Consider the following 15,626-nt stretch of genomic DNA (forward strand, 5'->3'; position numbering starts at 1 on the left):
TTCTTCCACTAGTGGGACTAGAAGAAGAAAACCAACATTGACTCCAAGTAATAGATAGGAAAAGGATATTTTTTTTCACCAAAGCGGTACAACTATTGATAGAGAAAGTAATTCGTCAATAGAACAAAAGGCATTTTGGGGGTTGATCAAGATATGGTTCGACTTGTAAGATTACCTAAAAGGTCAAGAGTAATTGGGGGCAAATGTGTCTTTAATAAGACATACTACGTTATGTGGTTGAAGAGGTTATGGTGAAAGTTATGGCACTGCCTAAAAATCCAAGTGTAGTTAAATGCAATGATCTTCAAGATGGTGGAATGCATTCTCAAGCGTGAAGATTTAACAATGAAATCTAGTGGGACTACATAAGGTAGTTTGAGTCAAAGAGAATAATCAAACTTAGAAGCTTGTAGGACTAGCGAGGGTGGTTGGATGCAAGTGAAGGTCGACGTCTAAATAAAGGTTCGAGCGGGGCTTTGGACATGGTCGGTTTTATCTTGAAAAGTTGTTCAAGAAAGGTAAAATAAATAAGAGTGTTGATAGCCTGCCTCATCATTGATTTACAGGCATGATGGAGAAATATTGTGCATGACATGAAATATCATGTGTGAATGGTAAAAAAAATGGTTTTGTACTATTGAATACACAAGACATATGGTACTGATGCACTTGTGGTTCAACATCCCTTGTGCACGGTTCAACATGCAAAGGCGTGTGTCACCAGTATAGTCACAAGGTGCATAGGCAGGGGCGCAAGGCCTGCAAGAAAGTACAATGCAGTATTGTACAATTATGGTAGGCGCAAGGCACGTGCTTACAAGGATAGGATCCATAAATTGCATTTTTTTCATTCTTTTGAGGGAAATCACATGGAACCAAAATAAGAGAATATTATGAAAGGTATAAGCTAAGGGTTTATGTGTTTTGGGTGGGATTCAAAGCTCATGAAACATAGAGTAAACAAATGAGAGCTTGATGAATATTATATCTTGTCATTCATTTTATCTCTTTGTAGTGACTCATTTATAATGGATTAGAGATAGATATTTCCCCTAAACATAGGTCATTGTTGGGCCGAACCTAGAGACCAAATCTTGGTGTATTTCTTCCTCTACTCTCTCTATCTTTGTCCTTTGATTAAGATTGTGATTTTAATTTACAATTTTTTGCTTGTTGTTACTTAGACTGTTTGGTTGTTGGTTTCCAATGATAGTGGCTCCAAACATCTACATTTATTAGTGTGCTTTTATTTCTGATTTCAAAACAATCATTATCCTCCTCCTTCTTCGTCTCAATTTCTTTCCCCGAGTGTTGAGTCCCCAAGCATTCGCCACATTAGGTTTTTTCAAACTTTTAATCCAACTCCTCTAATGGAGACTAGCTTACACCACTGAATCACTTAAAATTAGAAACTTACCTATAAGACAATGATACCAAACATAAAATATTCTCCTAAAAAAAACTTAAAACTATGGTCCAAGTAATTAATGAATAATTCAACTTAACCAATTAACCAATTACCAGTGGTATGTGTTTAACCAATAAAATCTTTACTATGAACTACAATCACTTTAGACTTATAATTTGTTTTAGCCCAGCTAATAATTCACATTAGATTAATTGGGCCAATATATTAGACTCGATCTGTTTTGAAACTCCAACCCTAGCCCAAATATTGATATTCTTGTTTAAAAGGTATCATCTTAAGCCTCATCCCTAATTTTTCACTCATTTACCTAAACCTAAAGAACGCATTGCCTCTCTGCGGCTACGGCTGCGGCTGGTGATGATCATTTCTCCCAAAAAGTTTCTCTGCGATCCCGCATCGCTTTGATATCCACCACCAACCAGGTATTGATTTACATTATTTCTCTCCTAAATAAGTTATTTTCATAATTTTTTATCTATCTTAGTACTCAATCAATTTTATATATCATTTTAATTGATTTAAATTTACCATTGTGTAGCGGATTACTCGATCATAAAAGATTCGATCTTGTTTTCTTTGAAAATAAAGTTGATTTTTTTATATAGGTTACTCTTCGTGATCCACATCGCTTTGCTATCCACCATCAATCAGGTATAGATCCACTCCGTCTCTCTCCTAAATAAGTTATTTTCATTATTTTTATCTATCTTGGTACTCGATCATTTTTATATCATTTTCATTTATTTAAGTTTATTATTTGTTTACCCGATTACACGTTGACAAAAGATTCGATCATTTTTCTTTGAAAAAAATGATTTTTTTTTTAATATAGATTACTCTTGTTGCTATTAAATATTCATAGCAAAATGATAAATGGCAAAGTTCTCTTTTTTGTAGTTGAATTTATTATACTCAAGTATCTTTCAGTTTAATCAATTGTATTAAATCAAATCTTTTCACATAACCATATTAAAACTCTTGAAAAAGAGTTTTTCTCATCATGAGATCATCTAATTTATCTTAAGAAATTAGTGATGATCTAATTATTTTGAGAAGTTATTTTTTTTTTTTTTGGTAGTGGTCGGGGTTTGAACCCCGGACCTTGCATATTTTTATGCATTGTCCAACCAACTGAGCTAAGCTCACGGTGACATATCGTCTCAATATACTATAAAACATTATTTTATAAAGTGAAGAATTTTGAGGATTTCAATTTCAATTGTTTTATGTGACAAAGTATATCCTAACACATACACACATATATGACAACAATTCGTCAAAAAAAAATAAAATACATGCATGAATATCAAATTTACCAAATCTGTCAAACAAATAAGCTTATGACAACAACATTCCATGAATATCAAATTTACCAAAGTAGTCAAACATTGAGTATAGTCAATTTTTGTCATAAAAGAAAAGAGAGGAGTATTGAGGAGACACTTAGCAAATTGAGTATGGTGATCTGATGCGACTGCGTGGTGACTTAGCTGCGATAGTGTCTGTGTTAGAAAAAATATCAATTATTATCCACTAGCCATGTCAATGTTACAAAATCCCATTTAATAAAAAAATCCACTAAAAAATCCTTATAAAAAACATGTCAACATAAAAAAAAGTGTTGTAAATACGGAGGGATTAAAACCTTATTTTTTGGTAAAAAAAAAAAAATCCTTTTTTTCCGTCTTTGGTAAAATAAAAACCTTTTTTTTCTTCTCACCAAAAACAATAAGACTTTTTTTAATTTTTGCAAAAAATCTTATTTTAAAATCACCAAAAAAAGTATTTTAAAATAAAAATTGAGATGGTGAATAGGAATCAAACTTAAATTATATTTTATTTTTGTACAAAATTTATAAAATTATTTAAATATTGGAATTAAAAATGTATCTTATAAAAATATTTAATTTTAAACCTTTTATGTCATGTCAAAAAGATTCCTTCAAAACAAAAGTGTCATGTAATTTTGTTTTAATTTCTTTTAAAAAAACAACCCTTAGTTTTAAAAAAAATAAAATAAAATACACAACGTTTAGTCCTACATGCCTACTCACTTAATAAAAAAAAGTCATACATGCGTACACGTATCCACACTCAAAAGCTTATCTCATTGAGTATACGAGTTACATCCACTCTCACTCCCCCATCAAGCCAAACAACACATCTTTTTGGGGTCCCGATGGGGCACGAGGAGCAACAAAAACTAATGACCAAGACCCCTAAAATACCTTGATACCAACTCTCCATCCAAAACATTAAGGTATTGAGTATATGGGTCTTCTCATCCATTATTCCTGAATCTTCTTCTTATTAAGTCGAATCAAGAATCTAAATGCATTTGTTGGAGAATCTGGAGGAACAGCAGGAGCAACAATGGGCTAACAATCATGGTGTCTAAGAGACATTAACACCACATCACTACAAAAAAAAAATTAGTAAGGAGGTGGAGTATACATATATCTTTTATTTAGCTTATTCCTAGCCGATGTAGGAATAACCACTCCCACTTGAAATTCAACATGATCCCTCCCAAATTTGAATCTATCATATCACTATATTTGCATTGTCATTAATTACCAAATCAATAGAACACATCGAATTACTCCAACACCATAAAAAGCTTCAAAACAATGATCCTTTAAAACAAATCAACTCTCGCTCCCCAATCAAACTGAACAAGACTCTTGTTGGAGAGTCTAGAGGAGCAACGAAAACAACCCCAAACTAATGATCATAACCCATGACAGAACTTGACATCATATCTCAATCCAATACCTTGAGACATTGAGGATGTGGGACACACACCCCTATAAAATTGAAGGCTCGACTCTCATAATAAAAATAGTCCTTAAATAAAATAAAAACACAATTCTGCAAAAAAGAAAGGATAATTGTGATTCTTTGAAATAGCTTTTCAAATTGATTGATTAGGTGATTATACAAATTGGATGGTTTGATAGCAATGAATTCTTTTCCAAAAAGGAGAACTAGAGTCTAAAGGATAGATGTGAGTTGGATTGGTGGTGGTTACCGGTGTATGTGGCACCACAATGGCTAAGAAATGAGTAGCTTTGCTGTTGGAAGAAAGAAGAAACAATAACATGTTTTTTTTTTTTCCTTTGATTGAGGGGGTGGGTATTGGCCATAAATTTTTTTAGGCCCGTCACTTTTAGTAGTCCAGTTCGGTTGAGTTGTTTGCACACCCCCAAAAACGGGCATGTGTGTGTATAATTTATTTATCTCATTTTTAATCGATGCAAGACTAATAACTCGCACAGTCGCACTTGAATACGAATCATCTTCCTTCAAGTGTGATTGTCACACATCGTCCGACTCCTACACTCTCTCGTCAAGCTAAACCAAGACTAATATTACTTGTTAGCGAGTCTTGAGGAGTGTTAGGAGCAACATCAAGTTAATGATTTAGATCCTTAAAGATTTAACACTTTTCTTTTTAAATGGAAGGACTTTGACACTATATCTCCCCTCAAATAAATGAAGATATAAATAAAGAGAATACAGAAGAGGACGTATGTAGAGGGAGCTGATGTAATAAGTATAGAATAATCTAAGATGAACCCAAAGAAAACAACACCAAACAACCAAACTAGGAATAAATATGTAATGCAAAAGCAAGAGGCAAAAACAGCAGTAGTAGTACTGGTGGTAGTATACTGAGGGAGGAAATTGAGACATATGAGTAATTAAGAGTTCAGAAGGTATTCACTCCACCACACCAAACATCAGAGCAAAAAAATAAATAAATTTAAAACTCACGAGATTACCTTTCTGCTTCTCTGTCTGTCTCTATAGTATATACTACATCCTATTTACACCAACTCGTACCTCCATAAATGCTACTACACCCTCTCATTACCGTAAGCAATAACTGCACACACTTCTATTACCATTCCTTTTCACCTCTTCTCAGGCATCACCATCACCATCTCTTTAACTAATAATCTTCTATCATATTCATACTCATTTTGCATGTGTTTTTTCATTCTCTTTTAGGACAACCTCTTAAACCATAGCAGTTCCATAATTCCCTTCCCACACCCCCACCCTCTTGTTTTTTAGTTTCTTCTACTGCATGACCCACTTCCATAATCGCAACGTCTCTCTGCTGCTTCCACCATGATCAATCTTTCTCTTATAATAAGGTACCCTTTTGTATGAATATGTCATTTCCTGAAATAGTGTTAGGAGGATCTCAATAACATCAACACTTCTTATCGAATGTGGGTTGCAATGTTTGACAAGTGTCAAACACCGACACGACACTAATACATGCAATTACAGTGAATTATGTCATTGTCACAATTTTTTTTGATATTGGTGTGTTAGTGTCCATGTGGTGTATTGTCTCTGTGCTTCACAACAGGTTATATATATAATAATCATAATAATGAATGACAACTCTTTCACTGTTTCACAATATAATATACGTCACGCTCTTTTCCTCCACTCTACTTTGTATTTGTCTTTTCTAACTTCACTTCTTTCATTCTTTTTTGGGATAAAAGCCTTGAAACCTGAATGAGTGTATCATTATGTTAATTTGTTCAGTCTTTCTGTGACTCTGTGAATACTATTCTCTTTTTAGCTTTCCAAAGCTGTGAAATAGTAAGAAAAAAAAGCGGTTGATTTATTGCACTAGTCATCTCCAAACAGGTGATAACTATATCTTTTTCTTAACATAAAAACAAACTCCGAGAGAACATTATTCTACAATGATTAAACTTGCAGCTGAACCTTTTTAGGTAGCTTTTTTTTATCTTCTCTTTGTTTTGTTCTGTTTTTAGTTGACTCAATGATTGTTCTAACCATGATAGATTAAATTGATAATAATCATAGAATGAATATATTATTTTTATTTTTTAAATTTGTTACTACCTTACTGAGTTACTGTCCTGCATAGCCATTAACTTTTCCAATTGAGTGACTGTAACTGTGACTGTCAAATTCAGTATCCTACATTAATTGATATTTCAAATTTATAGAGTACCACTTGATATTTTACCTCTTCTACACATTTTCTTCTGATCACATTGCTGAATCAATGTTTTTGAATTCCTGTTCTGGCAGGTTATTAGAGTAACAAAGAAACAAGCAACATCGTGAATACTCCACATCAAAATCACAGCAAGAACATGTATCAGAATAGGATGACAAGAACAAGAGAAGAAGCAAACCAAATGAACGTGGAGGCTCCTTCAAGTGATGACCAGCAACCCAACCAACGTCCCAGAAAAAGGACCTATCGCCGCCACACACAGCAACAAATTGATGAAATGGATACGTAGGAACCATTTTTATATATTTTATCTGAATGTGATCATATTCATATATATAATATATCTTTACTTGCTCTATATTTTTGTTTGGTATTAATTTTTTGAACTTGGTTTTGTCATCATCAGTTTCTTCAAGCAGTGTCCTAACCCTAATGATGCTCAGAGAAGAGAGCTGAGCCTTCGGACCGGGTTAGACCCAACGCAAATCAAGTTTTGGTTTCAGAACAGGCGCACTTCACTCAAGGTAATTTAGACCAACTACATGTATTTTTTTGTCGTTGCAGGCATTGCGACCGTTGCCATGCATATTGCATTCGTTGTGGTGTAAATTTAATTTTTATTAGCATCAAATATTATAATCCATTATTATCAACTCTTACATATATTTCATTATCAACTCTGTTACTTTTACATATCCTCTTAATTAAATGCTTCTTTTCGGCGGTGATTTCATAATATATAACTAATTATATTTTATATAGGTTCAAACTGATAGGGAAGAGAATGAGCTATTAAAGATTGAGAATGAAAAACTTCGAGATGAAGTTAATAGATACAGGGGGGCAATTGTTACCACATGCAACGTATGTGGAAGTTCCACTACCGCTGGGGAAATGTCACATGACGATCAGCAGCTAAGACTGGAGAATGCTCTCTTAAGGAAAGAGGTACCTCATCGTTTGTTACGATTTTCAAAATAGATATGCGCTGAAAAAATATATAGAATTATCGAACAATTATGATTGACTTATATCGTGTTAGTACATTAATTAAATCATTCTTAGTTTGATCTCAAACTAAGCTTTAGTTTTTCCTTTTATGTAAAAAAAAAAAAAAAAAAAACCGCCAGCTTGAAAGGTATATGGGAGAGACGCCTGCAGATTCCCGTGCCAATATAACATCATCCAACAATAGCACTCATGTTGTTTCACGCTCTGCTGATTTTGGAGTTGCTGGTGGTAACAATGGAGCACACCACCGCATGGTAGGAGAGGCTTTCACTGTTGGTGGCTCCTCCGTACAGATTAAGGGTCTTAATGAGAAGCAAAGGGTTGTAGAGCTTGCTGTTGTTGGAATGGCTGAACTGACCAAACTGGCTAGGACATATGGACCCCCTCTTTGGCTTCCCACCAATTATGTCACTGAGATTCTCAATGGAGAGGAATACATGAAGTATTTCCCAAGGGCTAATGGTCCCAACACATTGGGATTAAAGCTTGAGGGTTCGAAAGAATCCGTGGTGGTCATGATTAATGCTCCTGATCTTGTAGATATCCTCATGGATGTGGTGAGTCATTAATGTTCATGCTACCAACATTTTCTAAGCCTTATTATTTGCATTAATGTTTCAAAAACTTGGACCAAACCATCCGGTTCAATCAGGTTGAACCAAGTATTTTTAGAATATTACGTATTCTTTTATTTTAAAAAAGAACATTGGTTTACATGCATACTAAAAATATATAAAATTTCCCTCCATTTATATTATTAAATTTGTTTTCAGAATCAATGGTCAAATATGTTTTGCGGCATTGTTTCTAAAGCAGCAACACTTGAAGTCCTTTCAACTGGAGTGGGAGGTAACTACGATGGAGCCTTGCAAGTGGTAAGTACTAATTTAATTTCTTATACTTAATTTTAAAGAATTAATTTTAGTATGTATTTCATCTAATTAATCTTTTTTTTTTTTTAAATGTTATTTTTTAGATGACAGCTGAATTTCAAGTCCCCTCCCCACATGTTCCTACTCGTCAAAACCATTTTGTGAGATACTGTAAACTGCATCCAGATGGAATATGGGTAGTGGCTGATGTGTCCTTGCATCTGTTAAATGCAACATCTGCTAGTAGTAGTAGTAGTAGTACTGCTTCAAGAACCAACAGAAGACCCTCTGGTTGTTTGATTGAGACACTCCCAAATGGTCTCACTAAGGTCTTACCACATTTCACCTTCACCTAAAATAATATTAATAATAGTTTATAATGTTGGATTATTTTAATGTGGATTAGTATAGTTAATTTTATCAATTATTTGTTGTCTTGTTTTTTTAAACAGGTTACATGGATTGAAAATGTAGAAGTTGATGATCAGGTGGTGCAAAATATATATAAACCTCTAGTTAATTCTGGACTTGCTTTTGGAGCTAAACGCTGGGTAGCTACATTACATCGACAATCTGATCGTCTTGTTTTTAAAACGGCCACCAACGTTCCACGGGAACATCATGGTATATAACCTTTTTTTTTTTTTTTAAATAAAAAATATATATATAAATGACAGTTATATATTTATGTATAACATTATATATGTACAGTGAGATTGACTCCGGAGGGAAAGAAAAGTATATTGAATCTTGCGGAAAGGTTGGTAGCTAGCTTTAGTACAAGTATTGGTTCTTCTACAACACATGCTTGGACAAAGGTACCTGGAAACGGACCGGAGGTTGTAATGGTCATGACGAAAAGATATATCGATGAATCGAGCATTGACAAACCCGTCAGTGTTGTGCTAAGTGCTGCTACTTCTTTTTGGCTTCCAGTTCCTCCAAGGAGGGTGTTTGATTTTCTTCGAGATCAAAACACAAGAAAACATGTATGTATCTACTAATATATGTCTAAAGTTCTGTAATGTGTTATTAGCACAATTAATTAATTAATTGTTGAAGCTTACATATTTAATTGAATTTACAGTGGGATATTCTCTCCGCCGGCGGTATAGTTCATGAATTGGCTCACATTTCAAATGGTCGTGATTCTGGCAACTATGTCTCCTTATTTCGTATCACTGTAAGTTATGTAAAATTAAAATTGGTATAGTATGTATATTAGTGATTAGAACACATATTCTAACGTTCTCTTTCGCTAAATATATTTTTCCTGTAGAGTGAAAATTCAGAGCAGAGTGATGTGGTAGTACTGCAAGAGAATTGCACTGATGTAACTGGGTCATATGTAGTATATGCGCCTGTGCAAATACCTACAATGCATGAAATCCTGAATGGCGGCGACTCAAGTCGTCTTACTCTGCTTCCTTCCGGATTCGCTATTTTTCCAGATGGGTGTATAACAAATGCAGGACCAATTATGAATGTCGGATCTGGAGGGTCTCTTGTCACAGTTGCATTTCAGATTATAGTTGATTCTATTCCACATGCAAGGCTAGCTCTGGGTTCAATCACCACTGTTAACACTTTGATCAGGAACACTGTGGAAAGGATTAAAACTGCAGTGATGCCTAATGGCATCTAATTTCATTACCTTCATAAGGTATTAATCAAATTAATTAAGCACTACTCTCTCTTGTATTTTAATACCTTAGTTTTAGTCGTAGCTAACTTCATTACTTAAAAAAGGATCTGATTTGATACAGTCAAGCAATCAGAGATATTTGACATTTGACCGTCTGATTAAGATTGGATGGTCCTGAGTTCAAAATAGATTATTTTATTTTAGTTTTCAAAAAGAAAATCAAAATATGCTTATTTTTGGACCTATTGTGACTGCAGGAATCCAAATTCCTTAATGATTACCATATTTGTTTTATTCATTGAAAATCTCAAGAGAATAGAAAATAACAATATTTATGTGATGCATGCAGGCAGAACAAAGCTAAGATGACAAGCTTGGGGTTTTTGAAACAAGTCAATGAACGCACCTTGGAGTATCTTTTTTCAATGTTGGATTTTGAAAGAACTTAGGTTCGGGTATTGACTTTCACCTATTGAAAAAACAAAATACTTTCCACCAGGTCTTGTTGTTTTAACTTGGAATAACTGCAAATTTTATCTTCCTTGTTTATTTTAGCTCATAAAGTTTTTGTCTTGTATTACTTTGTTGTGACAATGTACAATGGATCAAATTTTGACTCTTTGTGTTTCTTTGTATGTTTAGGCCGGTTGAGTGAGGTTTAAAATTAGTTTTTAGAGCGGAGATTTTGAGATGCGTTTTTTTCTTTTTCTTTCTTTTATCTGTGAATGTATTCAGGGCTAAAATATTTCCCGAGCTCAAGAGTTCATCCTTAAGTGAGGTCCTATGGTAAAAGTTTCTCAAAACTAAAGAATAAGCTTCTTAGTTTTGATCACTAGTTCATGTTTATCGTATCATAACTTTCGGTCATACAAAATTTATGAGATTGTAAATTCTAATAAGTTTTTTTTTCCCATTGGTTTGTAACTCTATCAACTTATTTCTCGAATCAAGCATCCAAGGGGCTCCTACTTTTTCACTCAAAACAATATTTTCCATAGAAACATTTTCCAAAAAATAATTTTTTTTCTCCTTTTTCTTCTTTCAAATTTGCTATTCCAAAAGCATTTTTTTCCAAAAAAAAAAAAAGAAGCTTACAACAAAAAAATATATTTTCAAAAAAAAAGTCATGAAGTATCCTTATATAGACCCAAAAAAACACAATAGGCTGAGACCCAAACAAAATTTCCTCAATTGGCTATGAGTAACGAGTAAAGAGACAATTTGTCTACCAACATATATGATTATATTTCCATTACGAAAATTTAAACCTTAGAAAGAGTAATATACACCACCCAAATCTTAAGCTAAATTGCGATGTACGTCTAGTTCTAACCTGAGTGAAAGTGTCTAGCATACTAATATCAACATTGTTAGTTGAACTATGTCTTAAAGACAAACTACTAAACATTTCAATCACTACATATTGGTTTTGTCTTTTTCATTGCTTGAGAAATATATTTTTTCATAAAGAAAAAAAAATCGATTTTATTAATCAAAAACAAAATTTGTACGTAAAACCCTTGTTTCACCGGTCTAGGCCTTGGTTCTGTGCGAAGGAAAATTTAGGAAAGCGAAGTAGAAAGAAGAGATTATTTAAATTTAAAATTGTACTTATTTTGTTTATGTTCTTAGAGAAGAGTAGATATGAACAAAAAATCTCTTAATGTGGGTGTGGAGTATGAAAGATGTTCATCATTTTGTAATGTTTTTTTTTTTTGGCAAGACAAGATTGTAATGTTATTAGTTACTCATTGAATAATTGTCGTGTACAAAAGAGTACAATGTCTCTGGGGGACACGACGACAAGAAAATTTAATTATATACCTAAAAAACCATAACAGCATGCATAAAAAAAAAAAAAAGCTATGCATAAATTTAATTGTCGTGTGTAATTTTTTTTATTTTTTATTCATATTTTTTAATTAAATTTTTTTTAATTAAAAAGTATTTTTTTAATAATTATAAAAAAAAATTACACACGTGGCGCCACGTCAGCATTGACTTGGTCAAAATTGGCCTAGGGGACCAAAAGTGCAAAGGGTCCAAAACATAGGGGGCCAAAATCAAATTATTTTAGTTAGGGGGCCAAAATCGCAACTTCTTGAAACATAAAGGGCCAAAACTGCTATTAAGCCTAAAAAAACTTGGGAGATATTCCAGTAAGGTCAAATGCATCTAAAGGTCCTTTAAGTTTTTTCGTTTTTCCCAAAGTGGTCCTTTAAGTTTCAAAAGTCTCAAACAAGTCCTTTTAGTTTTTGAATCGTTTCAAACAAGTCCTATTATAGATAGCATAGTTGGTAATTGCTTCTTTGAACTCATCTTTGATACCGAATCTGGCTCCTAACACCCACTTAAAATTAGTCATCTTTTTAGGCATGACAAATGGTGAATAATGCTCTTTGTTGTTATCATCTGAATCATCATCATCATCCTCTAAAAGGACTTGTTTGAAACGATTCAAAAACTAAAAGGACTTGTTTGGGACTTTTGAAACTTAAATGATCACTTTGGGAAAAACGAAAAACTTAAAGGATCTTTAAATGCATTTGACCTTCCAGTAAAGATCGAATTACCGCAAAAGACCCTATGGTGAAAGATATGTAACGCAAAAGATAGTATATGCGGTTATTTCTAATGAAAATTCTGAAGAGGTTGCTGTTAAAGGTATAAAATATGGAGGAGATGGCTCTCCAATTCATTTACCAATCAAAGAAATAGATCCTGATAATCAATAAGTGGGTTTCCATGCGGCAAAAGATCAAAATTTTGGCGATTCCCAGATTAATCTTGAGCCATATAAGGCAAAAGATTATGGAATGGTCCCTCTTGTTCATAATTCAAGTAATTTTAACAATTTTAGTCTCATGGTTTGAAAGACATGTATTTGCTCTAACGACTAATCGACTATGGAGTGATGCAAATGATAAGGGTACGAAGGAGGTTGTTGTACCATCACATGAAAGCCGCAAGTACAGACAGTGATAACAACACTCCTTCCAAAGGGTGTTAATTACTACATTTCACTCTTTACCTTTTTTTTTTGTGTTTAATTGAATTTTGGTCTAGTCACCCAATCTAGTTCTATTTTTCCTTTTAGCTTATATAATAATAATAAAAAAATCATAAGTTTTAATTTAACTACCAAAAATGTTGAAGTTGTTAGGTCAAACACTCATGTGATCAGAGTTTAAACCCCGACTCCCCCATTTATGTGCGTGAGTTTCCAAATGGTTATTGTCAATTATTGAGTTATATGACCATTTTACATAGATGAAAAAAATATTATAACGTGTATTTGAGTATTTATCATTACTATGGCTACAAAGTAAAATATATTGACTTGTAAGAAAGTAGTATTAATTAAGGAGTAAAATTAAAAGAAAAAATAATTCATATTGCATTGCAAATTAAATGATAATTTATTTTGAACAAAATCTTTCTACAAATAATTCACTAGGTAAATTAAAAAATATAACAACTTAACCAACTTATGTATTTTTGATACAGTTCAAAAATTTGAACAACATAGTATAAACGCCTCCTACAATTGTCAAACTAGTGGCGATAATCATTGGTATTAGGATCCTCTAACTTTCACTTTTGTCAATCTTTTTCTATTGATTTGCTTTCTTTCACTTCATTTTAAATATCAATATCTTTTTTATTTTTTCCAATTTTTGTCTAATATTATTACTCTACCTTTTCCTCCCAAGAGGTAAATGACCATTGTCCGACAATTTGGTAGCTATGATCAATTTTTTGTTTTACTCATTATGATCATGTCATCTAGAAACTGTTTGAAATACTATATAAATATTAACTGTGTTTATCACGTGCACTACTCCCTCTATGATTTCCATTGAAGAACGCACTATTCACGTGCACAACTCCCTCTATGATTTCCATTGAAGAATAGCACCATTCACTTTTGAAATAGAGAGAAGAGGTTACTAATAGAGGAAAGAAACAAGTCTCTGAGGCACAATTGTATATATGCAGACAGACTGCAATGCAAACGTTAAACAAATTGGCAAGGACAGAGACGGACGGGGAAAGGACAATTCCCTAGTATCCAATGTTTCAAAATTGTTTTGGTTGTTTAATTTCTGGTGAGCCAAGTAATTACTCGACAGATGTTGTGACAGCAAAAACAAATCTGCATATAGCAAGAGAGCATTGATGAAATAAACATGAATAATAAAAACTATCTACTAGGACGACGTCTTGCCAATCATTATTGTTGGATCACGAGGGAAGCATGATGGATCATCTATATTTGATTAAGAGATTTACTTTTCCCACTTTATGGCCTTCTCGCGCGCCCTATGCAAATTACCAACATGCCCTCCGGATTATATAATCCGGAACATCTATGCTTACTTCAGAATATATAATCCGGAAAATTGCGAAGTATAAAAGGAACTTCACCCCCCATTTTTACAGTTTTACAATTTCACTTTCAACATTCTCTCTCTCTCTCTCTCTCTCTCTCTCTCTCTCTCTCTTTCTACATTATCCCAAATTCCGAACACCACAAATCTTGTCCAAATTTGGAGTTTTGTTGCTCAAAAGCACCGCATTTCAACTCTTGTCAAACATCATGGAAGGTAAGTTCGATTTCTGTACACATGCAAGGTTAATTTGGTCGATTTTTTTTTGGAATTCTGTTCGAATGCAATCCGGATTTTGTTTTCGGAATTGGTTGTTGCTAATCCGGATTTTGAAATCCGGACAAACCCAGAATGTTGTTTTGCTTTTGTTTTGTGTTGTTTGATTGTGTTGTTTGATTGTGATGTTTGATTACCCTAATTTGAATGTTACAGAAGGTTCAATATCTAATACTCAGCACGTAAGGGAGGCAGGGCATGCTTCCCGTAGGTGGTGTTCCTCTGAGGCGTCGGGGTGGTAGAGGACGCCGTGCTGATGTCGAGCCTGATGTCGAGCATCAGCAGGAGCAGCAGTATATGGACATGGAGCAGGAGCAGGCTGATGTGGAATTGCAGCGTATGGAGAAGCAGGAGCTGCAGGGTATGGACGAGGAAATGGAAGATGCCGAGCCACGGCGAAGGAGAAAGAAGAAGGTGGTGGACCACACCAGACTGACGTGCTGTGGAGGTACCATGTGCACGTGCCAGGAAGGGGGCTGATGTCGTGGTATGTACTGTTAAACTCACTTTATATCTGAAACTCACTTTATATCTGAAACTGCCTGTTTATGTACTGTTAAATCTGACTGGTTTATTTATTGTTAAATATGTTTGTGAAGCCATGAATTTAAACTCACTTTATTAATTTTAATTATTTGCAGTTGCGTGGAAAATTAAAATGCATCAACAACGGAAAGAAGATAGAAGTGATGCATGATGATGACACCAGACCTATCATGGTTGCACGGTGGTGGGAGAACAGATTGCATGCCACAGGCCTTGGTTGGCTCTAGGATACTAGCTACAGCATTATTGACCATGGGTTGATTTGTGCGTTCGTGGAGAGGTGGCACGAGGAGACTTCCAGCTTCCACTTTCCATTTGGGGAGATGACAGTAACACTTGATGATGTGGCCTCTTTGCTGCATATCCTCATTGACGGCATGCTCCTGTCCCACGGGTCCATATCACGGGATGAGGCGGTGGAATGGATGGAGGAGTACTT

The 15,626-nt window shown here is 34.1% G+C and overlaps 1 protein-coding gene across 3 annotated transcripts; it reads left to right on the forward strand.

Annotated features, from left to right (window-relative positions):
• The first annotated feature begins 1,718 nt into the window (after positions 1-1,718).
• LOC146918877 (homeobox-leucine zipper protein PROTODERMAL FACTOR 2-like) lies at positions 1,719-10,601 on the forward strand. 3 transcript variants are annotated; one of them, XM_085712112.1, is made up of 13 exons: positions 1,719-1,851; positions 2,035-2,080; positions 6,518-6,731; positions 6,853-6,970; positions 7,209-7,394; positions 7,577-8,014; positions 8,231-8,332; positions 8,434-8,658; positions 8,782-8,953; positions 9,041-9,318; positions 9,417-9,512; positions 9,609-9,992; positions 10,324-10,601. In XM_085712112.1, exons 3-12 carry the CDS (start codon positions 6,583-6,585, stop codon positions 9,972-9,974), a joined length of 2,130 nt encoding a protein of 709 aa, XP_085568238.1. In that variant the 5' UTR covers positions 1,719-1,851; positions 2,035-2,080; positions 6,518-6,582; the 3' UTR covers positions 9,975-9,992; positions 10,324-10,601. The 3 variants fall into 3 exon arrangements, with proteins under 3 accessions (XP_085568238.1, XP_085568236.1, XP_085568237.1); XM_085712110.1 differs by lacking the exons at positions 1,719-1,851; positions 2,035-2,080 and adding an exon at positions 5,310-5,592; XM_085712111.1 differs by lacking the exons at positions 1,719-1,851; positions 2,035-2,080 and adding an exon at positions 5,362-6,192.
• Positions 10,602-15,626: the final 5,025 nt, after the last annotated feature.

The sequence above is a fragment of the Medicago sativa genome, chromosome 5 (genome assembly GCF_051527215.1).
Source record: "Medicago sativa cultivar Bolivia chromosome 5, Bolivia_mono, whole genome shotgun sequence".
Lineage (NCBI taxonomy): Eukaryota > Viridiplantae > Streptophyta > Magnoliopsida > Fabales > Fabaceae > Medicago > Medicago sativa.

Bases quoted from the DNA above. Each gene is read 5' to 3' on its own strand.
- LOC146918877 (XM_085712112.1), top strand. From the start codon at position 6,583: ATGTATCAGAATAGGATGACAAGAACAAGAGAAGAAGCAAACCAAATG. The intron at 8,015-8,230 runs GTGAGTCATTAA...ATTTGTTTTCAG, and splicing joins TAGATATCCTCATGGATGTG to AATCAATGGTCAAATATGTT. The intron at 8,659-8,781 runs GTCTTACCACAT...TTTTTTAAACAG, and splicing joins TCCCAAATGGTCTCACTAAG to GTTACATGGATTGAAAATGT.